Here is a 26,196-nt window from a genome sequence, read left to right as displayed (position 1 = left end):
TGCAAGGCCACATATTGCTAGTTGTGTAGTGGATGTTTTGCAGAACAACAACAACACAGATATCCTACCACACCCTCCATACAGTCCTGATCTCGCACCATGCGATTTCTGGCTGTTTCCTCAGCTCAGAAACCACTATGAGGCTGCCATTTCGAAAGCAACAAAGCATGTGTAAAAGCTGCAGAGCCGGTTTTGAAAGAACTCTCAAAAAAACGGACTCTCTCACATGTGTTTAAAAAGACCATGTAAATGATGACGATTAAAGGTAATCTGTTTTCGTGTATATATATATGCATTTTTTTTTTTTAACTGTGAATATACCATTTCAGAAAGTATAGAAAATAATCACAAGCTTGTAGGCTTTGCACAGTTTATGATTAGCAAGCAATTCATATAAGAGATGTTTGAAATTGCTAATGTAAGGCAAGATATATTTAAATTAAGTGATTTACGTACATGTATATAACTGAAAAGCATATCTTAATAGTGGTTGTTTCTGTTAAATTAGAGCTGGTCAAATACTTATGAAGTTCACATTAAGGAAGTTAAATTTCCTGTTTATATTCATATTCAATTACAGAACACACAGTCCCATTAAACATTTAAGCTTCCTTTGATAGAAAAGTTGATAAAAGCTACTGCTTATATATCCCACCCTTAAAAGCTTTCAAAGCTACAGTTCCTTAGTACTATAAGTTTTTAACTAAGGGTTAGATAATTCTGCTTTCATCTATGCCTTACATGATTCATACTTGCAGACCTTTTGTTTATTGCAAAAAGCCTCCTGTATATGAATCCTATGTGTAATGCATTGGTATTTGAAGGCCTGCTCTAAACAAGATTATAACTTCTTGACTTTATGAGGTTTAAATTAGTAAATTATTACAGTATGATTGCACCATCATGTTCCGTAAATGAGTATCGTTTAGAAGTGACCATTACTGTTTTTCAGATTATTAATGAAACTGCTGCTGGAAATTAGTTCTTATTCCCATAAAACAAACTGGCAGGAGATGTGTGTAGCTGACATATATTGTAGTTATGTCATTATGTAATTAAGTATAGGAAATAACCATAAGCTTGAATACTTTTGTAGGCTTTTGCACAGTTTATGATTAGCTGTAATTTTTAGATGTTTCAGCTGTAAATTGAACACACAAGAAAACCTAAATATTGAAAAGGAAAAAAAATCAGCTAACACCTTTTTATTCCCGTATATAGAGAGTAGGCAAGGCTGTTTTAACCCCCTCCAACTTTTGGAGACAGAGTGGGCAGTTCAATCTCCACTGGTACCCAATCAGAGATAGCTGGCACAAGGCTATCACTAATTAAGCGGCACGCAGTAAAGAGAGATGGCTCAACAAGTACTGCCATCTCATGGTCCATAATGGACATTAAATGGACTCATGAACATTAAACACTTGTATTTAAGGTCTGAAATAACATGGGTTCTACGGTAGATTTTCTTGAGTTTACAGGACGAAAAACCAGAGTTTCCAGGAGAAAAAACTTGCTTGCCTGTGCCAGAGGTTGACTAACTCGGGAACTGGTCAAAAAAAGGCTTAGAAAAATTTCTTCTAGTCGCCGACTAGATTCAAAACCAAGGTCTTCCTTCGTGTGGCCAAGCACCATTTTTGTTTTAAAAATGATATAAACCACAACGATCAAAGATATAATGTGATTTATTAATTTTCTTTGTGAATCATTGTTATTGGACTTTTATTTGGTAGTTTTGAGAGATTGTATTACATTATAATTTTTTTTAAAACATTCTTATTTTAAGAGGTTGTTTATGGTATTTTTTCTGTCTGTTGACAATATATTTTTTAATATATTTATCATTTATATTGATATATACAGTATATATAAATACTTTTTATTTATATATACTGTATATATCAACATAAATTGATGTTTCAGCTATAAATTGAACATTTATTTTTTAAAATAGGTTATGATGAAATTATTCAAATGGAAAACAAATTAAGGCCAGATCAAGCTGCAAGAAAGTAAGAAATAAGTCACGAATTAAACATGTTATATTCTGATTAGGAATATTTAAATACATGCATTTAGCTTTTTAAATTTTGTTTTGGAAGAAATTGTATGCCAGTTGGAATACATATTTTTATTATTATTATTATTATTGTTCCGGGAAACTCCAAGGAGTCGACAGACTCATCGAGGGAGGCAATAACATCATGTCAAGAACAACTATTCAACATTCACACAGTATCTATCATACCTTGCCTTGAACTCATTCACGGTCGTAGCACCCACAACAGACTCTGGAAGCTTATTCCACTCATTTACCACTCTCCAAGTATAGAACCTAGCTCTAACACCCTTGTCAACCACACTCTTGCCCAGCTTCCATGCATGGCCCCTAGTCCTCCCATCACCAGTCATATTATCAAAAATATCTTCTGGATCAATCTTATAAGAACCCTTCAGTAACTTGAATGTCTCAATCATATCACCCCTCCTTCGCCTATCGTCCAATTTCTGCAACCCACAAATCTTCAACCTATTCTCATAAGGTTCATTCCACAGACCTGCTATCATCTTGGTCACTCGTCTCTGGACCCTCTCCACTTCCTCCCCATCACAAAGAAACCCTGGTGCCCATAGCTGGGCACAGAAGTCCAGATGGGGTCTTATCAAGGCTCGATACAGAGGAACAACAACTTGTTTGTCTCTGCATGTTAAAGTATTTTTCAGAAGCCAAGTGATTTGGTGAGCTGTTTTAGTTACTTTTGCAATGTGCCCCCTAAACTTCAATTCCCTATCCACCAACACTAACAAATCCCTGGCCTCTTCAATCTCCTGGAGTATGATTCCACCAATGTGATATACTGCTGCTATTCTTTTCACCCCAAAGTGCATAACCTTACACTTTGCCACATTAAATTGACATCCATTTTTCCTAGCCCAGTCCTCCAAACTATCCAAATCATCCTGTAAAATTTTGACATCTTGTGCACACACAATTGCTCTACGCAACTTTGCATCATCAGCAAACAAGTGAACACTTCCTCTCAGATCCTTTCCAATATCATTGATGAACAAATTGAAAAGCAGTGGTCCAAGAACAGAGCCCTGTGGCACTCCACTAGTCACAAGACGTCTTTTAGACTCCACTCCTGAATAAACCACTCTTTGATATCTCTCCTTCAACCACCCTCTTATCCATCTCACCAACCCTATATCTATACCCATCTGCTCCAGTTTACTGATTAGAGTTCCATGTGGTATCCTATCAAAGGCCTTGGCAAGGTCCAGTAGTATCACTGTAAACCCATTACCCCTATCCAGTTCAGCCGACACTGGGTTATAAAACGTGAGCAAGTTACTGAGGCATGATCTACCCTTCACAAAACCATGTTGTCCCCCATACAATATCCCATTTTCATCTATACAATCCTGTATTCTTTTCTTGACTAATTTCTCTAAGACCTTGACAATGATTCCTGATATGCTAATTCGTCGGTAATTTACAACAGCAGTCTTGGAACCACCTTTATGCAGTGGAACTATTTTCCCCTCTTTCCACCCGCTCGGGACTAACCCAGACCCGAGACTCAAATTAAACAATATGGTCAAGGGTACTGACAATTCTTTAGCTGCTTCTCGTACAACACGAGCTGGTATACCATCCAATCCCACAGATGAATTGACATTGAGGTTATGCAATAGACTACTCACCTCCACTTCATTAACCACAATTCCCATATAATCTACTGGTTTATTCGTTTCTGCAATGTCACCACCTGGATGATATACTTTTGCAAAGTGCTCACTCAGTAACTCAACTATCTCAACTGATTCAGTTACCTCCCTACCATCGGCAGGGAGGTAACTGAATTTAATTCTTTATTGTATAGACTTTTTGAATTCAAACAAGATTTTGTTCCTTCCATGAAATTGTACACTTGTCATGTTATTGTGCTATACATTTCATGGGCTGAGGGTTAGATAATCTTGAAATCCTGTACCAAAAATGAAGTTTTTTCAAGCTAGTCAAGGCTTCCAGTAAGTAGAATGGTGATCTTGCACAAGGCAATGAGAATCATTTCCCATTAAAATTAATGAGATATAACATTGATACAATTATTTCTGATCAATAAAACTAATTGAACAAAGACTAGAGGCCTTGGGTATGAAGGTTTTAAGGACAATTAGAGAAATTAGTAGATGGTATCATTGGCAGAAGCAAATTAAAAATGGTGATGTGACATTGTTAATATTCAAGAATGTATAAGCTGTGATACACTAAGATAGTATAGTCTCTTACGGATGATTAACAAAACAAGTGTGTTAGCAATAATGGCAGGAAAAAAATCCAAAGGAAGATCAAGATATAGTTAGGTTGGTTGCTGCAGTTAGGAATGCTTTAAAAGACTGAAATGTAAGAATTGATTAATCAGAGACCTGACAAATATAATACACACATATATATTTTTTAATGCAAATCCCACACACAAAAGGTTGTTAGTCTACAGTACATTAGTATTAGTACTGGGCGAGATGATGGTTAAATAATCCACTCCGGAAGCCAAATGTTGAACTTTTTTTAATCCATTTTGGGCTCCAATAAGAGGTGGTGATTTCACCAGGCAACAAAATTCATCTACCAACCTATAGACATTTCCAAAACGTCTATGCCCATGATGGGATTCAAATGCCCTGGTTCTTAGTTGAAGAGCCATACATGCTCTTCAACTAAGAAGCAGCGCATGTTTATACTGTATCATGTATGTATGCTTACTGCTTGCTTTTTGGTCAGAAATCAGGGATGATAAATAAGACTAGAACTTGCATATAGTCAGGACTAATGAAGTTCACAAACACCATCAGTGAAGTCCCACATTTGATTCTGAAAATTTTAGCCATGTTCAATAAATTTACCTTTTATCCAATTTAGTCATCTGCTATGATTGTTGGTTGCAACTTTTTCAACTTGTTTCCATCTCTCTCTCTTTCACAGTGATGTGAAAGTTGTACAATGGATTGTACAACTTTCACATCACTCGCCTACAGATAAAGCTAATCTGGCATCGCATTCTTATTCTGCATTAAAGATTATGATTGCGAGTGGGGTTGCCTTTTATGATCATTAGTGTGGTTTACATGCTCTTTTAAACTAAGCCAAATTGCTTCACAATTTTAATAACATACATTTTTTTTTTTTATGATTTGAAAGTGAATCACCTCATACTATACAAACTTATAGGACCAACGGGGTGGGGGGAAACTTCCTGGTAAGGGAAGTTTTGATATAGTGACTTTTCATCAATTCTTGATATATAGAATCTCAAGGACATACAGGATATTCATAATGATAAATTATACTATACAAAACAATTACATTCTCATTTTATCCTTCACTGAAGCATGAAGAAACAAAAGCTTACACATGAAATATTGTCATAACTTCTTTGTTTATTCTTGGATAAAGAATGAAAATAAGAATTCAAATTTTTGTGAAGTATAAGTTATGGTCTGGTGTGTGTGGGAGGAAACTTTATATAGTGCCTTATATCTATAGGAAGTTAGAAGGCTTCCTATCAACGATTTCTTTATTTTTTTTTGTGAATTTTCTTTCAAATATTTTATTGTTCAGAAAATTTTCTTTATTATATTATTGATGCTGTCGCCTTTCAGTTGGGACTAGTTAGTGTCACCCGAAGTTTGATTATAATTAATGAATTCACTATAATATGTGCTTCAGGGAGAGTTAGCTATCCAAAAATTATCACTAAGTAAATTTATTAATTATTGCATTCCTTATAAAAAAAAATATATATAATTATATTTGGTAGTGTATTTAACTTGTGCTAAGACAAGTGTTTTTAAGTGATGTATAGTTGACTTTTTATCATATAATTGTGCTTCACATTTTTTCATGCTGGATGTGTTCTTCAGTAGTGTTTGTTGTTGGAATTTTGTTTATTCCTACTGCTTCTTTCTGAAAATCCTGTCTGTAAAGAAATGCTTATCTGGAGTGCAAAAAGCTTCAGCATAAAGATTAAGTTCTGCCTGGGATTTTTACAAGTGGATGTGCCACACAAATTATTTGGTGTATGCACCAAAATATTGAAAGATTTATGGACTGTTTTTTTTAAACTTTAATGTGTGAAAGAGTGTATTCATAGGCCGGAGCATTTTGAAATTGGAGCCAGCATTGCCAGTGGTCAACAGAACGGAAGTCGCATGGAAGTGTTAGTCATGATAAAAAAGGGAACATGGAAGAGCTTAGGCAAGAGTTAATGAAAAGTATAAGAAATGAAGCATCTGAAGGATGAGATTAAATATCCTAGGAAGACTTTTACTTAAGTATAAAGAGCTAATAAGCTTCATTTCGGCAATGAAAACATTACTAAAATTAAGGGGATATTAAATCCCACATAGTTTTAAAACCGAATAAGAAACTCAAAGATAGGAATCAGAGTTTCTTGCCGAATATAGTAAACTATAAAGTATCGGCGAACACTAGCGTTAGCCAATGCAAGTGATCCTAGTACGTGGTACAATCTCGGGCAACTCGTTGCAAAGGTGAGTAAAGTTCAGATCGCTATTCTTAGGTATTTTCCATAATGTAAAAACGCATTTCCTAGGAAATGTATGCTGTTATTACATTATGGAGGGAGGCCACCACCCAGACCGGTTTCAGCCTTTTTTGAGGCTTCATCAGTGAGTGGCTAGACCTAATACCGAAGTGTATAGCGAAAAGAACTTATATACTCTGCGAACGAGTTGTCCAAGTAGGTGCAACCATTAAGTTACTTAAGTATAAAGAGCTAATAAGCTTCATTTCGGCAATGAAAACATTACTAAAATTAAGGGGATATTAAATCCCACATAGTTTTAAAACCGAATAAGAAACTCAAAGATAGGAATCGGAGAGTTTCGCTATACACTTCGGTATTAGGTCTAGCCACTCACTGATGAAGCCTCTAAAAAGGCTGAAACCGGTCTGGGTGGTGACCTCCCTCCATAATGTAATAACAGCATACATTTCCTAGGAAATGCGTTTTTACATTATGGAAAATACCTAAGAATAGCGATCTGAACTTTACTCACCTTTGCAACGAGTTGCCCGAGATTGTACCACGTACTAGGATCACTTGCATTGGCTAACGCTAGTGTTCGCCGATACTTTATAGTTTACTATATTCGGCAAGAAACTCTCTGATTCCTATCTTTGAGTTTCTTATTCGGTTTTAAAACTATGTGGGATTTAATATCCCCTTAATTTTAGTAATCCTAGGAAGAGATTCGCTTGATGTGAATGAGAAGGAGGAAGTTAGTATTACAAACAAAGATTCGAAGGATAATAAAATCTTCGTATGGGGATTCAATCATTAGAATTTTAATGACTATTAAAGTATACAAAACATGCTTTCCTGGTGGAACATTGAAATAGATATCTGGTGCTTTTGCAGAGAAGGAAAAATTAAATGTATTTGGTGATGCACAATTAGAAAAGCTATTGTTTGCTGAGAAGGCACAGAATCAAGAAGTTAATGTAACTAATGATATGAGGATGCTAGTGAAGCAGGAGAGCACAGATAAGCTAGTTGTATGACAGAAAGAAATTGGATGTGAAGTGGAAGATGTGGTTGTAGCATTACAAGGTGATGGAATGCATAAAAGTAAGAATGAGACTGGTATGAATGGCAGTTAGACATGGGATTGTTATGTTTGTATATAAATGATAAGGAGTATTTGGAATATGAGAGCTGAGTGTTGCACTGATTGAGTCAGTAAGCCTAAAGATAATCAGCATAAGTGGAACTTAGGTGTCTAAAGATTGATGTGCTGTTAGCACTAGAAATGGAAGGATATACAATTTTCCAGAAGGATAGGAAGATGAAAAAGTGGAACGGTGAGTACTAGTAACGATTGCAGAGGAATTGTGTTCACAAACTGTGGAAGTTGATAGTATATGTGCAGATTTTGTGCACACGTGCAATGGTTTGAAGTTGAAATTAACAGGTTGGTATATCTGATAGGATGCTGCTATAGGCCAGAGAATGTAGAGAATACTGATTGTGATGTGTTCAGGAAGATTGGTTGGGCATGTAAAAAGGTTATCCTAATGGGAGACTTTAATTGCAGGAACATAGAATGGAAGGAGGAGATTGTGTACTAGAACAAGGAGAGTGAGTCTGAATTTCTAAGGGATAAATATCTTAAGTAGCATATAATTGAAGAAACTGGAGGTTTTTGTGTTTTGGATGTTTTGATAACTTCATAAGATATAGTTCTTAATGAGGTATTAACACTGCTGCCAGTTGGTGAAAGTGATCATTAGATACTTGTTTAGGAATTGGTGAAACTATAATATATGTATATATATAATGGAAAGTATAAGGTGGATGAATATGGGAAGCTGTGTAGTCAACTAGCATCAATAGGTTGACAGTACATGGAAATTCATAAGGCAGTATCTGACACAAGCAATGTATAACTGTATACTATTGGTTAAGTGTGAGTAAATGGAGTAGGAGTGAAATGGATAAATCATGAAATCAAGCAATCTGTGTTGGAAAAGAAAATCTTATAGAGGAGGTACAAGACAGTTGGTGGTAATCAGATCCATAGATTATAGAGTACAGGCTAGGAAGGGGACAGATGTGGTAAAGAAAGAAAAGGTGGAGTATGAGAAAAGATTAGCTGGTCAGGCCAAGGATAATGTGAGGGAATTCTGCTATATGGCAAGCAAGAATAAGAATAATTATGGCAGGTCCACTTGTGTTAGATCCTGAAGGAAGGAATCTTGGAAAGAAATCATTCATTTAGGGTCTAACATATAAAAATTGAAACCATAGAGAAATACCTGCACATCAGTTATAATTAAAAGTGAAACTTCCTCAATTTATGTAAAAATTTGTATTCTTTATTTAAGCACCTTATATTTAAGCTATTGTGATTAATTTGAGATTTCATTTTGTATGTCTAAAAAAAAGAGGGATAATGTGAATTAAATTTAAGCCTTACTTAAGCTATGTAAAATCTATTGTGAGTCATCATAAAGCTGTTAAGTATTAATTCCTGGAAGGCCTAAAGCTACAAGCGTACAGCGTAACGCTGGCAGGTATAGCTTATTCGGAAAATCACGTAACCATGTATTCCATGAATCAGAGTATATCAGCGTTGTAGAAACGAAGGATAAGCCAAAGGGTGAAATTAGTAAGGATCGTGTGCAAAAAGGGACTGAAAAAGAGGGCACTCTATAGGAGTATAAAAGGGGATTGAGCCTGGAACACGGCATTCTCTTGGTCTCTTGTCGTATCGTTTTCCTGTTGGATGGTTCGGAAGTTGGTGGGCAGTTTCGTGTGTGGGGGGGGTGAAGTCTGTGATGTCGGGCAGCGAGCGTTCGTAAAGAAATGAAACTGGATTCTATGCAAGCTGAAGGTAAAAATTCCAGTCCTAGCAGAATCAACTCGATGGGGCTGAAAAGCCCCATCGAGTTGTTCCTGAAACGCAAAGATTTTGAGTCCATTTCCGCAGAAAGAATGAAGATAGCGTAACCCTTACATTGGCGTATAAACAGCAAAAAATAGATGAGAAATATCCAGACAAACACGTGGTGCAGAACGACGCAGAAAAAGTCGGTAAGGTGTAATTGCTCTAATTTTGTGTGAATGTTCATTAGAAGAAAGAAGATTGTTTACGATTGTGAAAATTAGAACTTTATTCTAAGGAACTCTGTGAACAGTCTCTAATCAGAAAGTTAACCTTGTTTGTGAGTAAGAAGAATTGTTTAGAAGAGATCTTTTTGTAATTTTGTATGTGATAGGATTAACTTGATGCGATAAGAAAAGTAGAATTTAGTATCTCAGTAACATTTGAATGGTTGTTAGTTTTGTTCTTACGAGTAATACTACTGAAATACTACCTTCTCGTGGTAATACTACCTTCTCGTGTTGCACCCTGTTGGGTATCTACTTGGATACTGAACGAACGAGGATGGGCTGGCAATTTGGGATTTAGCTGACCAAACTGTATTCTTATTGGTTAAACCAAAATAAAAAAATGATGGTACAACATGACAAAATTTCATGCTGGCTGGGGCGTCGCCTGGTTTAACAAGGCCCCAGTTGTTTTCGCCAGGGAACCAGGACGAATAGCGAAAAGTCAGCTACTGGAACAAATCTGAAAACACACCCCAACTCAACATCACCAGAGTTAAAAATCGGTATCTTCTTATGTACTATCAACATAAGAAGCCTGAATGGCAAAGAAATGGAGCTAGCTGAGGAATTTAGATAAGTACCAGATCGACATAATAGGGGTGACTGAAACAAAAAACATAAAAACTGGTGATATCTTTCTGAGCAATAAATACAAAATGTTATATTCAGGCAATGACAATCAAGGAAAAGGAGTAGCCATAATATTCAACAAACAAAATACGAGGCTAATCTTCTTGAATGGCAGTCAGTCTCAAGTAGAGTAATGTGGGCAAATATGAGAATGGGGAACTGAACAAAAACTTATTTGTACCCACAGAAGGTTTTACTAAGGTAGAAGTGGAGGAATTTTTTGAGACTTTAGGAAAAGCAACTGACACAATGAAAAAGGAAAAGTTGGTCCTTGTTGGGGATCTAAATAGCAGAGTAGGAAATGATTGAGACATACAAAAATATTTTGGGAAAATTTGGAGAAAAGAACAAAGCTAATAATAATGGCAAATATCTGTTGGATTTCTGCTCAGGACATGGACACTGACCAGGCATGCAGTCAGGAATACATATCCATACTTGAAGTAGAAAAAGCCATCAAAGGCTTGAAATGTGGAAAGGCAGCAGGAGTAGATATTTGACCAGAAATGCTGAAGTATGGTGGTATAAAAGCCTTACAGTGGCTGCACTGCATAGTTCAGAAAGCCTGGACAGAGGGACGAATTCCCGATGATTGGAGTAGAGCTCTCATAGTACCCATATATAAAAAGGGAAATAAAACAATGTGAGAATTACAGAGGTATTTCCCTATTGAGTGTTCCTGGCAAGATCTATGCAAGTATACTTGAGAAACGATTGAGAGGAATTGTGGAAGAAAAGCTTGGTGAAGAACAAGCTGGATTCAGGCCAAATAGAGGCTGTCAGGATCAGATCTTCACTTTACGACAAAAAATCGAGAAATCATGGGAATATAACAATGATCTGTATTTAAGTTTTGTCGATCTGGGAAAGACATATGACAAGGTGCCAAGAGAGAAGCAATTCAATATACTGCAGTTATATGGTGTCAATGGGGCATTATATCAAGCAATACTTAGTTTTTATTTGAGTTGTGAGTCAGCAGTTAGAATTGAAGGAAGTACAGGAAGATGGTTTAATGTTAAATCTGGTGTGAGACAAGGATGTACATTATCTCCTCTGTTATTCATTATCTATATGGATCACATTATGAAGGAAAGTGGTATTAAACATGCTATCAAAATTGGAGATGTTAATGTCAGCTCTTTGCTTTTTTGCGGATGATGTTATACTTCTAAATAAATCTGCTAAAAGTCTGCAAGATTCTCTGACTAAATTGAATAACTGTTGTAATAGATATGATATGAAGGTCAGCAATAAAAAGACAGACAATGAAAATAGGCAGAATCGTTGAAAATGTCAACTGTGTTGTGAATGGAGAACTTGTGGAACAAATAAAACATTTCAGCTACTTGGGCACGATTTTTAGTGAAGATGATAAATTAAATATAGAAATAGACAACAGAATCAGCAAAGCTGATGTGGGAAGTCAATTGAATAAATTCATATGGAATAAGGGAGAAATTAGTCGAACACTAAATTAGCTGTATACAAGACAGTGTTCAAACCAGTTTTAACATATGGATCTGAGAGCCGGGTCAGAAGTTAAACACTTGACCAAAGACTAGAGACTGCAGATATGAGAGTCCTGAGAAAGATTAGAGGCATGAACAGATGGCATCAATGGCAATATCATATTAAAAATGAGGATATTAGGAAAGAACTTGACATTGTCAGCATCCAGGAATGCATTAGCAGAGCTAATCTCAGGTGGTGTAGTCACTTAAAACTGAATGGGCGAAGAAAGATTAGCAAAGCAAGTTTTCTCTTCCAGGTTGGCAGCAAAACGACCCAGAGGAAGACCAAGATATAGGTGGATTGATATGGTACAAATGACCCTAGACGATAGAAATATAAGATCTGGTAATGTTGGAGTCTTGACAAGTAACAGACTGATTTGGAGGAAAATTGTAGATAGGAAGTCAGTAATGATGTAATTTTTTTCATGTAGTACTATCATATCCTGTACACCCCTTGAGGGTACATGGCAGGAATTTGATGATGAGCTTGTTGATTAGAGCAAATTAGTATAGCCCTGTTTTTGAGGGTGTTAATGACTCCATGTTTTTGCAAAGGTTGGTGATATGGGTTAACATGTATATATGGACTTGTGTGTAGGCATGTGGTAGACAGTGAAGGATAGACTGCCTGAGGGAAGATGTGTATCCAGGAATGGAAGAGAGTTCTGATTTTCAATTTCAATAGTAAATTGTATGCATTCATGTTTGTTCAGGTGGCTGAAGAAGGTGTTTAACATTTGGCTACCGTGTGGCTAGATAGCAAAAACTTTGTCAACATATCTAAGCCAAACTATGTTTTAAAGTTAAGCAATCTAGAGCACATTGTTCAAAAGTTTCCATATAAAAGTTAGCAATTGGAGGAGGGGAATAGTGGTGAGCCCATTTTGCTGTACCTTCTTTTTTGTAGGTAAAAATTATTTTTAACTGGAATGTAGTACTTGGGAAAAAAGAGCCATAATCTGTGCCCACATACTAATTTCTGGAGGATGAGATTAAAGAAATGGTTGGAATTCAGTGGCAGAGAAAATCCCAAGATAGAAATGAATGGAGAACTTTGAGGGAGGCCTTTGTTGAGCAGTGGACAGAAAATGGCTAATAATGTAGATTTTAGTTGTATTTCTAGAGCCTTATTTTTGATTCCATCAAAAGATTTAATATCTTGGATCTTAAATCAGTATCTTGCTTCCTTTTTAGCAGGTCACCTTTAACATGTCATTTTCTAGAACTGAAAGGAGATTTTACGTTAGTCACCAAATTTGATGTTGAGTTTTGTGAAATTTTACCATTTTGTCAAAATGGAACTCGTTAATAGAATACCTTACCACTCTGTGAAAATTGGCCATTCCAGCATGTTTTTAGAGATGTTGTTGACCCCCTTAAATATAACTAACAAGTTGGATGTAGCTTTGTTTTTTTTAGGTATGCCATGTTGCTTCCTTGAAGCATTTCCACTTCCTGACTAGGAGGTAGAAACCTCAACTTAATGCTTTTGATATTTGTAGATATGGATATGGCTGTGCCGAGTCACTTTTGACTAACAGATATCCTAATTTTATGGCTCAATTAATTTTACAAGTTTGTAAACTCTTATCAGTCTTATTGAGATTTTTTTTTTTTATGTTGGGCCCATACACTGGAGGTTGGTTGGTCAACCTATACTACATTAGTGCCGTGTATGAGTAGTGGGTTGGGAAGGGAGGAATTTGTTTACATTTGATTTGAATGACTTTAAATTGTATTCCTTGGGAAACGCAGCAGGTGGAGACTGTTCCACAGTGCAGCAGTTGCAGGGATGAAGGAAGAGGAAAAGAAATTTGTTCTGTTTGTTTCTAGGTGTACTGTGAAGGGATGTTGTACAGCAGCTGCATGTGTTCCAATGATGAGTTTAGTACTGAGCAGAGGAATTATTGATGTTATTTCAGATGAGCATTTCCCATGGAAATATTTGTAGAATATACATACTGCAGTGACCATACGTCTGTGTGAAAGTGGGGGGGGGGGAGTTGCTAAGGGATGGATCGTTGATAAGTCTAATTGCTCTCTGTATTGAGTCGAGCATTTTGAGAGAGCTTTTGGAGGCTCCATATGTGGGAGCAGTATTCAATAGTTGGGTGGATTTGTGACTTGTATAATGTTAATAGCTGTTCAGGGATGAAGTAATGTCTTGAGCGAAAGAGAAATCCTAGTTTTCTTGAGGCTGAGGATGCAATGTTCGAGATATGTTTGTGCCAGGAGAGGTTTGGTGTGAGGGTGATTCCAAGGAGCGAGATCTCAAACTGTCTGAAAATTTAGGTACAATCAAAAAGGATACTAGGAAAAAATGGTTCTTTTTTTTATGGGAAATAGTACAGAAATGGGTTTTAGTGGTGTTAAAAATTTATGAGGTTATCCGAACCCCATTGTAGGATGGCTTTGAGATTGGAGTTGAGGGTGGTGGTTGTTCTGTAGGTTGAGGTGAGTTGTGTAGGGTAAGGCTTATCAAATGCAAGTGAAGAGTGTAGTGTGCTGTCGTCTGCAAAACTGTATTGGGTTGGAGGTCAGTTGCAGTAGGTCATTGATATATAGCAGGAAGAGGGTTGGTGAGAAGACAGAACCTTGTGGGACCCCAGCATTAATTGGGTGGTGAGAGGATAGGGAGCCGTCCACCATCACCCACAGGGTGTGTCCAGACAGAAAACTGGCAATCCACTTACCAAAGGCCTACTAGGCAAACTGCCATCATTCGGCCTATTCCAGGACTTTTGTAGGTGGATTGCCAATTTTCTGTCTGACCCGGACAAAGGCTTTGGAGATATTTAGTGCAACCACTTGAGATTCGCCAAACCTCTCCATTGCATTTGTCCAGCGATGGGTGACGTATGTGAGTAGATCTCCCTTTCATTGGCAGTGCCAGAATCCATACTGGCGGTCATTATTTGGTGAGTGTCTTCCAGATAGTGAAGGAGTTGGGAATTGATGATTTTTTCCATTTCCTTTGACAGGACTGAGGTAAGTGAGATAGAGCGGTAATTGGATGGCAGTGACTTGTCACCCTTCTTGGGAATGGGGCTGAATATAAGCCAATTTCCAGTTTGTGGGATAGATTCCAGTGGAGTAGGAGAGTATATATAGGTGACATAAGATAGGGGTCAGTTCTGGAGCACAAACTTGGAACAATTGGGGGAATGCCATCAGGTCTAGGAGACTTTTTTTCTATCTAATTTGGGCAGTATTTTTCTGATCTCATCCTGGCAAAAGGATATAGGGGGTTGTATGTTGGGTATCTGGAATGGTTGGGAGACATTTACCATCGTCAGTTATACATGCATGCATGCATTTGAAGCAAAGTATAAGGCCAGAAGATTGGCTTTTTCTGTAGGTGATGATGCAGTAGAGCCATAGGGATGGAAATAATGTTGGACAGAAGTTACGGCCAATTTGCTTAGGCAAGAGACCAAAAGGCTCGGCTGCAGTTTGGACAGGCCTCTAGTTTCCTGCTTTATTGCTCTTTCGAACTCTGTTTTGGAAGCGTTGATTGTTTTTTTGCATCTGTTATGGGCTTTGGTGTAAGCTTTGAAGGAGGATGGGTTTCTTGATTTCAGCCAGTTGTATGTCTGGTGTTTCATCTCTACAGCCTTGGCACATCTTTTGGAGAACCAGAGTTTCGTTAGAGAATGACAGTTCAGAGTGCTGTGTGGAATGTATGTATTCATGCCGTGAGGATTACTTTGGTAATAAACTCAGTTCATATGTTTGGGTTGGAAGGCCAGAAGCAATAGCCCAACCATGGGAATGCGGCATAGAAGTTGCAGAGGTTGTCCCACTTGGCACTATTATAGTGTCAAACTACTCTTGTATGGAAGTGTTTGTGTAAACGTTGCGTAGGGGAGGAGATGAGCACTAGGTTGTGGTCAGAATTGCCTAGGGGACTCATTACTTTCACTGTGTATTTGGAGGGGTCATTGGTGAGGAAGAGATCTAGGGTGTTTGGGGAGTGGTTTGGGTTATCTGGTATTCTGGTTGGCATCTGGACAAGTTGTGTAAGGTTGTTGGTGATGGACTTGATAAGAGTTAATTTCGGGGATTAATTAAATATCTCTAGCTTGTCTTGATTCTAGGGCAAAGAGTTGAGATCTACATTTTACTGTAGCTGTAATTTCTCTGATCTACCATACACAGCAGTATTCAAGAAAACCTATATTTGCATTTTATAGTTATCTTTTTTCTTTTTGACGTCATGTCTTTATCCTGATGTGGGATTTCAAGACAATGATAAATTTTTAAGGAATACAATACAAAAATTTAATGTTTCTTGATCAGTAAAAGATGAGTGAAGCTTCATGTGTATATTAGCTTTAAGTTGGTTCTGAAAAGAATGAAACTTAGGAATAAGAGATCTGGTTTTGATACACACTGATAAAGGAAAAAAACTTAGCTTGGGTATTAAAGCTTTGGGTTGTAGAAAAAGATTATTTCTTCTATCACTTTAGATCAATAGATATGTTGATCTGTATTGATATATTTTGCTAAAGCTAATTTAATCATTAGCAAATATGATGTAAAGTGTTGAAAGTTTATTTTCCACTTGGTTAGACTATAATAAGTTTAGTTTAATCCTTTATCCTAATGTTAACAAACAAAGTTTGCTCCTGAAGATACTTCAGCACTGAGGTAACTCGTGGTAAAGGTGGACCAAGCTCTCATCACTCCTGTCTCAGTGTCTCCCATAATTCAAAGCACATGTCCTTGCGGACATGTATAATGCTATGCATTAAGGGAAGGACCACTACCCAGACCCGTTTCGACCTTTATTGAGGTTTTGTCAGTGGGAGGCAGACTCAGAAGTAGTAATACTAAGGCAGAAGTGATGGAGAGGTCATATTTACTTATACGAGTTGCTAAAAGTTGTACCACCTTATTAAATTACTCTGGATCCCGAGAAAGATGTTGAAAGTTTATTTTTTTCACTTGGTTAGACAATAATAAATTTAGTTTAATCCTTTATCCTTTTTGTTAGCAAACAAAGTTTGCACCTGAAGATACTTCAGGACTGAGGCAATTAATGGTAAAGGTGGACCAAGATCTCATCACTCCTGTCTCAGTATCTCCCATAACAAAGCACATCTCCTTGCAGTCATGTATAATGCTATGCATTAAGGGAAGTTCCACTACCTCAGTCCTGAAGTATCTTCAAGTGCAAACTTTGTTTGCTAACACTTGGATAAAGGATTAAAGTAATTTATTATGATGCAAAGTGTTGTTGCTAACTAAAGGAAAAAATAAACTATATAGTACTATTTCATCATTCTGACTTCTGCCAAAAAGAAGTAAAACTGTTCCAAAATCAAAACATTCTGGATGTCTATGTTGAATAGATATGTTTTTAAGGATTCCTTCCTTACAAGCATGTCTGGTAAAGATAAGATGCTAGTTTGGTACAGCCAGTGACGGGATTTATATTTTTAGAGGATACACAACTCTGGTTTGAATTAATATTACTATGCCTGAAACTTTGCATTTCAGCTACATTTTTATGTTGCTGAAATTTCATTTTAAAATAGCATCCGAGGTAGGATTTGTGACTGAAGTACTCTTGCTACTTTGATCAGAATTTTGATCACCCAAATTATTGCTGAAAGTGGGAGAAAAGATAACTTTCTTTCTTGCTCTGTAATGAAATCACCCATATGCTAACTCGGAAGTACTTAACACCTAAAGACAAGATATGTCTACATGTGTAATTATAAATGATATATAAACATTTAATAATATCCAACTTGATACAGGTAGTTCAACTTTTTTAAATTAAAGTGTGTAACAAAGCTCATTATTTTAAATAGTCTTTTCTTTTATTAAATTTTCATACACTCTCTCTCTCTCTAGGATAATAAAAGTGATAAGATGTATTTTGGCTTCATTTCATTTATCTCCATGAAAACCTAAATTTGTTTCAAGTGTATATCTAGTGGAATACCAAACACATAAGCCTGGGGGCAGGGGTTAAAGTGAAAACTTTTTTTTTTTAAGATTCGTTTTTACAAGCATTTCTGGTAAAGATAAGGAGCTAGTTTGGCACAGCCAGTGACAGGATTTATATTTTTAGAGGGTACATAACTCTGAGATGCATGCAATTTAGGTTTCTCTGAAATGTACTTCAGAATACTCATTTCAACATAGTGTATTGGGTTTAGCAGATTGAACTATTTGAGTTCTTAATGTTAAGAGGAAGTGTGAATGAGTCGATGATGCATGAAAAAAGTGAAGTAGGTTTCTATCTTAAAAGTTTTCATTTTAACCCCTGCCCCCAGGCCTATGTGTTTGGTATTCCACTAGATATACACTTGAAACAAATTTAGGTTTTCATGGAGATAAAAAAAAAAAAAAAACTCTTTTGAATATGAATAAATCAAATGAACTGTGAATAGCCGAAACTAAAACTACTCTGAAAATGCATAAATTTTGTGAAATACTTTATTCCACCGATCCTTTCTCCTTTGTGTTTTAATTTATAAAGAAACTAATTTAAGTAAGAACATTATAAAATTTAAAAAAAAAAAGCTTCTGTTGTAATCAGCATATGGTAAAATGGCATTGAGTGTGGTTTATATTATAACAATTGAAACATTAAAATTAATCACCTAATTTCTGATACAACCATCATGGAGTGTACAGGAAACTATTATAGTTGACTCTCCTCCTTGTTACCTTCCACCAAGGATAAGCAGTTTCCTCTCACTTCCTTTCAGGTGTTTACTGAGTCCTGTGTGTTTGCACATTTCATAATTTGGATAAACAGGAAAGTCCATTCAGAAGATATTGCATCTACATCTGGTTTAGGATCTACCTTTTACATTTAAGATTTGAGAATTTATTTAAAAAGTGTTGAAATACTTCTACAGTGTCCTAACTTGAACCATAATTGTTTCTTCATCAAAAATTTGAGTCTTATTAGTTGTAAATGAATTTTTGTATGTGTATTGGTTTCGTATCTACTATGCTGCGACTACTTGAGAACATGCCATGTTTTCTCATTTGAAATCAATTGTTATTCTACCTTTCTAAATTGTCAGCTACACTAAAGATAATGTAAGTTTTAAATTAAAATATTTCATTATATAAATTAGCATTAAACTTTTATGTCTGTGTATACATCTATTCCACAAGTACTGCTTAACTCATGTATACATGGTGGTATTACAGGATAAGTTAACATTATTATTGACTACTTCCTATAATTATTATTGAGAGACTTCCAGGGAGACAGGAACTCAGAGGGGGGGCCATACTATTTGCACCAGCTATCATACTTGCTCTGGAATTCATTCACTCTACTTGCACACAACATCCAACGACAATCCATTCCACTCATGCACTACTCCGTAAAAAAAAATCTAGCCCTAACTCCCCCCCCCCCCCCCTTCTTGCCTGCATTCATATCTTCCATGAATGCCTTTGTATCCTTTTCCCACCCTCCATAAAATGAAAAATTCCATCATCATCAAATTCCTACCATGATGAATAAATCATATCCTGTATGTACATCCCTCAAGGGGTGTACAGGATATGATAAACAATAACTAAATTTAGTTATTGTTTATCTTTTATCCAAGTGTGAGCAAACAAAGTTTGCACCTGAAAGTATCTTCAGGACTGGGGTAAGGTGGTACAACACTGGGAAACTCGTTGCAAAGGTGGAAGAAGCTAACCTCACTCCTATCTAAGTATCTCCCATAATGCAAAACACATCTCCTTGCGGATATGTATAATATTACGCATTAAGGGAAGGGCCACTACCCAGACTAGTTTCAACCTTTAAGTTCTCTTCAATGTTGTACTACCTTATCCCAGTCCTGAAGATACTTTCAGGCGCAAACTTTGTTTGCTCACACTTGGATAAAGGATTAAACTAATTTATTATAGTCTAACCAAGTGGAAAAATAAACATTCAGGATATGATAGTACTATATGAAAAATTTACATCATTATTAACTTCCTATCTACAATTTTCCTCCAAATCAGTCTGTTACTTGTCAAAACTCCAACATTATCAGATCTTATATTTATCTCGTCTAAGGCACTTTGTACAGTATCAGTCCACCTATATCTTGGTTTTCCTCTGGGTCATTTTCCTGCCAACCTGGCAGAGAACACTTGCTTTGCCAATCTTTCCTCGCCCATTCTGTTTAAGTGACCGTACCACCTGAGATTAGCTCTGCTAATGCATTCCTGGATGCTGACAATGTCAAATTCTTTCCTAATATCCTCATTTTTAATATGATAGTGCTATTGATGCCATCTGTTCATGCCTCTAATCTTTCTCAGGATTCTCATATCTGCGGTCTCCAGTCTTTGGTCAGGTGTTTTACTTTTGACCCAGCTCTCGGATCCATAAGTTAAAATTGGTTCGAACACTCTTGTATACAGCTAATTTAACGTTCCGACTAATTTCTCTCTTATTTCACATGAATTTATTCAGTTGACTTCCTACCATACCAGCTTGGTTGATTCTGTTGTCTATTTCCATATTTAATTTACCATCTGCACTAAAAAATCGTGCCTAAGTAGCTGAAATTTTTTTACTTGTTCAACAAGTTCTCCATTCACAACACAGTTAACAATTTCAGTGATTCTGCTTATTTTCATTGTCTTTGTCTTTTTATTGCTGACCTTCATACCATATCTATTACAACAGTTATTCAATTTAGTCAGGGAATCTTGCAGACTTGTAGCGGATTTATTTAGAAGTATAACATCGTCTGCTTAAAGCAAAGAGCTGACATTAACATCTCAAATTTTGATATCATGTTTAATACCACTTTCCTTCATAATGTGATCCATATATATAATGAATAACAGAGGAGATAATGTACATCCTTGTCTCACCAGATTTAACATTAAACCATATTCCTGTACTTCAGTTCTAAGTGCTGACTTTCAACTCAAATAAAGACTAAGTATTGCTTGATATAATGCCCCATTGACACCAGATAACTGTAGCGTATTGAATAGTTTCTCTCTTAGCACCTTGTCATATGCATTTTCCAGATTACCAAAATTTAATACAGATCTTTATGTTCCCATGATTTTTCAAATATCTGTCGTAAAGTGAAGATCTGATCCTCTTCACTTTACGACAGAATAGTTGAGAAATTCAGGCCAAATAGTGGCCTGAATCCAGCTTGTTCTTCACCAAGCTTTTTTTCCACAATTCTTCTCAACCGTTTTTCAAGTATATATACATGCATAAATCTTACCAGGAACACTCAGTAGTTAAATACCTCTATAATTCTCACATTCAGTTTTATTTCCCTTTTTTATATATGGGTATTATGAGAGCTCTACTCCAATCATTGGGAATTCATCCCTCTGTCCAGGCCTTCTGAACTATGCAGTGCAGCCACTATAAGACTTTTATACCACCATACTTCAGCATTTTTGGTCGAATATCATCTATGCCTGCTGACTTTCCACATTTCAAGCCTTTGATGGCTTTGTCTACTTCAAGTATGGATATTTATTCCTGACTGTTGGCTGTTGAGTGTTTTTTACCACTGTGCTATCACTGCTTATTTCATTTAGCAATTTTTTGAATTAATTACTCCATATTTCAAGGATGTCTGTTTCTCCTGTTTTCATGTCACCTTTTACAGTACTCTTTCCTCCATTTGTAAGCTTCTTCAACAACCTGCAGAATATTATGCCCTTCTTGATATTTATTTTCTATGTTCTTGCCAAAGTCCTATCATGACTTTTGTTTAGCTTTCTTACATTTGTGTCTGTATTCTCTAAGAGCACATGCTGAATTATTTGCTAGGAATTTTTGATATGTCTTTCTTTTCCTTCACTGCCTCTTTATCTTCCTGTGTCCACCAAGGAGTTCTGATTTTTCTATCCTTGCAGACAACCTCACCATATGCCTCTCTGGCTGAATCAGAGTTTTCTTGAAGGTTTGATCTTCAAGGTTTGGTTCCTGTTCTCAAACTCTTTCATTTTTTCTTCAATAATCTTTGTGTATTTTAGTCTACAAATCACATCTGAGAGCAGCTCAACTTTTATTTGCTTTAAAACTTTCTTACATGTTATTCTTTTCAATATGGAATTCAATTTTATCCTGCTCAAGACTAAATAGTGATCACTTCCCATTTCAAATCCTCTGCACCAAGGAGAAAACTTTCTCCAGCACCAAGGAGAAAACATCACCGTCAACAATAACATAGTCAATGAGACTTTTCTTATTCTTTGTCTCTTCTCTCCATGTGAATTTGTGCACATTTTTATGTTGGAACATGGTGTTAGTATTAACCAGTCTATGTCCTGAGCAGAAATCCAACAGATATTTGCCTTTATTAGCTTTGGTCTTTTCTCCAAATTTTTCCAAAATATATTTGTATTTCTGATAATTTCCTACTCTGCTGTTTAGATCCCTAACAAGGACCAACTTTTCCTTTTTCATTGTGTCAGTTGCTTTCTCTAAAGCCACAAATTCCTCCATTTCTACCTTAGTAGAAACGTCTGTGGGACCATAGGCACAAATAAGTTTCATTGTCCAGTTCCCCATTCTCATATTTGCCCAAATCATTCTACTTGAGACTGCTTGCCATTCAAGAACATTAGCCTCATATTTAGTGTTGAATACTATGTCTACTCCTTCTTTTCCTTGATTGTCATTGCCTGAGTATAACATTTTGTATTTATTGCTTGGATATATCTCATTAGTTTTTCTTTTTTTTTTTTTTTCAGTCACCCTTATTATGTCAATCTGGTACTTATCTAATTCCTCAGCTAGCTCCATTTTTTTGACATTCAGGCTTCTTATGTTGATAGTACCTTTAACTCTGGTGATGTTGAGTTGTGGTATTATTTCAGATTTGTTCCAGTAGCTGACGTTTCACTGTTCGCCCTGGTTCCCTGCCGAAAACAATGGAGGGTCTTGTTTAACTAGGTGATGCCCCAGCCAGCATGAAATTTTGTCATGTTGTACCATCATTTTGTATTTATGAAGAATTCCATCAACTGAAATTCTGTATCATCCTTTCAGAAGTTTATAAGCCTTAATCACATCTTTTCTTGTTCTCTTGTTTGCTTGTGTCTGCAGCCTACAAATTCTCAATCTGTATTCCACAATCACTTTTGCACTTTCCCCTCTGTATCAGAATCACCATGGAAACAGTAGACCAGACCTACATGCAATAATCCAAGTGAGGTCTTCTCAAGACCTTGTAAAGAGGTAAAATGACTTTACACATCAAAATTCATTTCAGCATTGCCATTATTCTCTGTGTTGTATTTACATTTTTTGCTATATGAACCTTGAACTTCAACTTCTTGTCTACTTAAACTCCAAGATCCTTAGTCTCATCAGTTTCTTCAAGCATAATCCCACCAATATAATACGACATTGGATGTCTGATCACTACCAATGTGCATGACTTCACATTTATTAACATTGAAATGATAACCATTTTCACATGCCCACAATTCCAGCCTATTCAAATCATTCTGCAAGTGCTGCATATCAGCAGCACTCCTGATTACTCTACCTATCTTTGCAAATCACCAGTTTTGACCTTTATTGAGGTCTTATCAGTGGGAGCCAGACCCAGAGACATTACTAAGATTGAAGTAATGCAGAACTCATATTTTCATATACGAGTAGTCAAAGGGTGTCGCATCTTATTAAAATTCTCTGGGTTAGAAATAGTTGTTGGAAGTTTTTCCACTTAGTTTAATCATTTATCCAAGTGTGAGCAAACAGAGTTTGCACCTGCAGCATCTTCAGGATTATACATGTCCGTAAGGATGTGCTTTGCATTATGGGATACTAAGGCAAGTGCTGCAGGGTCATTAGCTTCTATATATGATTTTCCCCAGTCTTGAAAATACTTCAGGTGCAAACTTTGTTTGTTTACACTTGAATAAAGGATTAAACCAAGAATATAATTTCTTGTCATCTTTCATAGCTTTTCATTATGGTCTTTGACCAACTTTCAATATATTTGGTTCAAACACTCCTGCATACTGCTAGTCTATTGTTATGGTTAATTTCTTTTTAGCCATTTTCTGTCGATGCTGGATGAAGGCCTTCCCTCCAAAGCCCCCTGTTCAGTCCTATCTTGAGCTTTTGACAGATAACAAGAATAAACATATTTAATTTCTTATTTACACTAAATTGTGTCTGAATACCTTAAATATTTAATTAAAATTTAATTTAAAATAATTAAAAAATTTAAATTATTTAAAATTAAAACTTTTAATTAAAAATACTTAATTTTTCCTGTCTTTTTTTTTTAAATTTTATTGCTGCTTTTCATACCAGATTTGTTATAGCAACTTCAAATTAGGTAGTGCTGAAGAGACTTGTAATTGATTTAGGAGTATAGTATAATTACATGAAGGAAATGCAGCTTTTTATTAAATATCCCCAGTTTTTATAGAAATTTAATTTCAGCTTCTTTCATAATGTGATCCACATAGATGATACATACAATAGAGATTCTTTCTTTTAAGGTTACACGGTGGTCAACATTCATAGTTAAGGATTTATAGAGACAACAGGTGTTAAAATAATTACTTTACTTAATATTAGGAAAGTAACAATCGACATTTCAACCTCTGTATTGAGATCATCATGAAAATGCATATGTATAAGGTACAAGCTACATGCTACTACTGCACTTCGCAAAGGTAAAATGAATAACTGCTTATTAATCTTTTACCTAGCCTGTCTGCACAGTTAGCCTAGTGGCTTTGCGCTTCACAACCATATGCCTGAGGAAGGAGTGTCCCAGGTTCGATTCCTGTTGAAGACGTAAGGAACTTGAGGATCTTCCTCAGGCATAGCCAAGTTAGATGGTCTTGGACGTGAGCAGTAGAGGTTTTTCTGCCAGTTTATTTGGCATTTTTCATCTCGCAAGCAGGCAAACTGGCCCCGTGAACATGTGCTTCTACATCCCAAAATATACCCCCCCCCCCCCCAGCAGCAGCAGACTAGGCGACAGGTTGGTTGGGAGTGGTACTACCAAGTAGTCGCATCTAAATAACACGCGGACCCTGCATAGGAAGTGGGAATAACGTGTAGCAAAAAAAAAAAATCTTTTACCTAGATTCAATTTACCTTTGTAAAGTGCAGTGACATGTAGCTTGTAACTTACACAAATGTATTTTCCTGATGATGACCTCAATATAGAGGTCAAAATGTCAATTGTTCCTTTCCTAATATTAATATAATTATTTTAACATGTTGTCTGCATAAATCCTTAACTATGAATAACAATAGAGATAATGTGCAACATCCTTGCTTTACACCTTATGTAATATCACACCATTTTCCTTAATATCCTTCAGTTCTAACTTGATGACTTACAAATAACATACATACTTGCATGCATGTATGTTAGTTGTAAGTCATCAAGTGTAAGTCATTTGATGACTTATTTGATGTACACTTGATGACTTACGTGTCATCAAGTATAAGTCATCAAGTCATCGTTTTGTCTGCATAAATCCTTAACTATGAATAACAATAGAGATAATGTGCAACAGCCTTGCTTTACACCTTATGTAATATCACACCATTTTCCTTAATATCCTTCACTTCTAACTTGATGACTTACAACTAACATACATGCATGCATCTTCATAGTATTGCCTTTACACCATATAATGGTGGCATAAAAGCTTTTCCTTGGACACCTTATCATATGCCTTTCCTAGATTTACAAAACTTAAATACAGAAGCTTACTATATTTCAATTATTTCTCAACTGTTTGTTTAAATCAAATTTGGTCTTGATGAATTGCCTGAACAATTGTTCTTCTCCAGGTTTCTCTCCTCTGAATTTTCTTAGCCTCTTATGTATATTTCATAAATCTTACCCAGAATACACTGCTTGGAAACAAGTCAATGGATTCCCGTATGGGCTAGGTGCATCATGCCATGTGATGAATTATGTATTTGCCGCTAGTATACATTGGAGGAATATACTTCCAGATCAGTGCAATTGTGTCCAAGTGAAATAGTTGCAAGAAGGGAACTGACAGAGTTTGAAAGAGATGCATTAGGAGGCCATGTTACAGGTCTATCTGTTAAGCAAATTGTTGACAAATTGGGTTATCCCAGGTTAATCAGTGATACCATACTGAGATGGAAGTGCAGGGAGTCAACTGCAAGTGCTACCCACAGTGTACAATCCACTGTTAAATTGTGAATGAAACTATGTTGTGTAATTTATTTTTTTTCATTCACATTTAACATTGCTTATTATGTATTAATCATAATTTGTATAAAGATTATTTATTGTTCCTTAATTAAGGATTACTATTTAAATATTTATTCTAAACTTAACCTACTATTAATTTATTAAATAATA

The 26,196-nt window shown here is 36.1% G+C and overlaps 1 protein-coding gene across 1 annotated transcript in view; it reads left to right on the top strand.

Annotated features, from left to right (window-relative positions):
• spn-E (tudor domain containing 9 protein spindle E) overlaps positions 1–26,196 on the top strand; it is a 469,695-nt gene that overhangs the window by 157,863 nt on the left and 285,636 nt on the right. Inside the window, exon 11 of the mRNA XM_090399558.1 lies at positions 1,952–2,009. Within this exon, the coding sequence (XP_090255684.1) occupies positions 1,952–2,009 (58 nt within the window). The remainder of the gene's footprint in view (positions 1–1,951; positions 2,010–26,196) is intronic.

Source organism: Typopeltis vanoorti, chromosome 10 (assembly GCF_054136105.1).
Source record: "Typopeltis vanoorti isolate ZY-2024b chromosome 10, IOZ_Tvanoo_1.0, whole genome shotgun sequence".
Lineage (NCBI taxonomy): Eukaryota > Metazoa > Arthropoda > Arachnida > Uropygi > Thelyphonidae > Typopeltis > Typopeltis vanoorti.
Note: the sequence above shows the minus strand (reverse complement) of the source record. Positions and strands in the feature narration are given on the sequence as shown.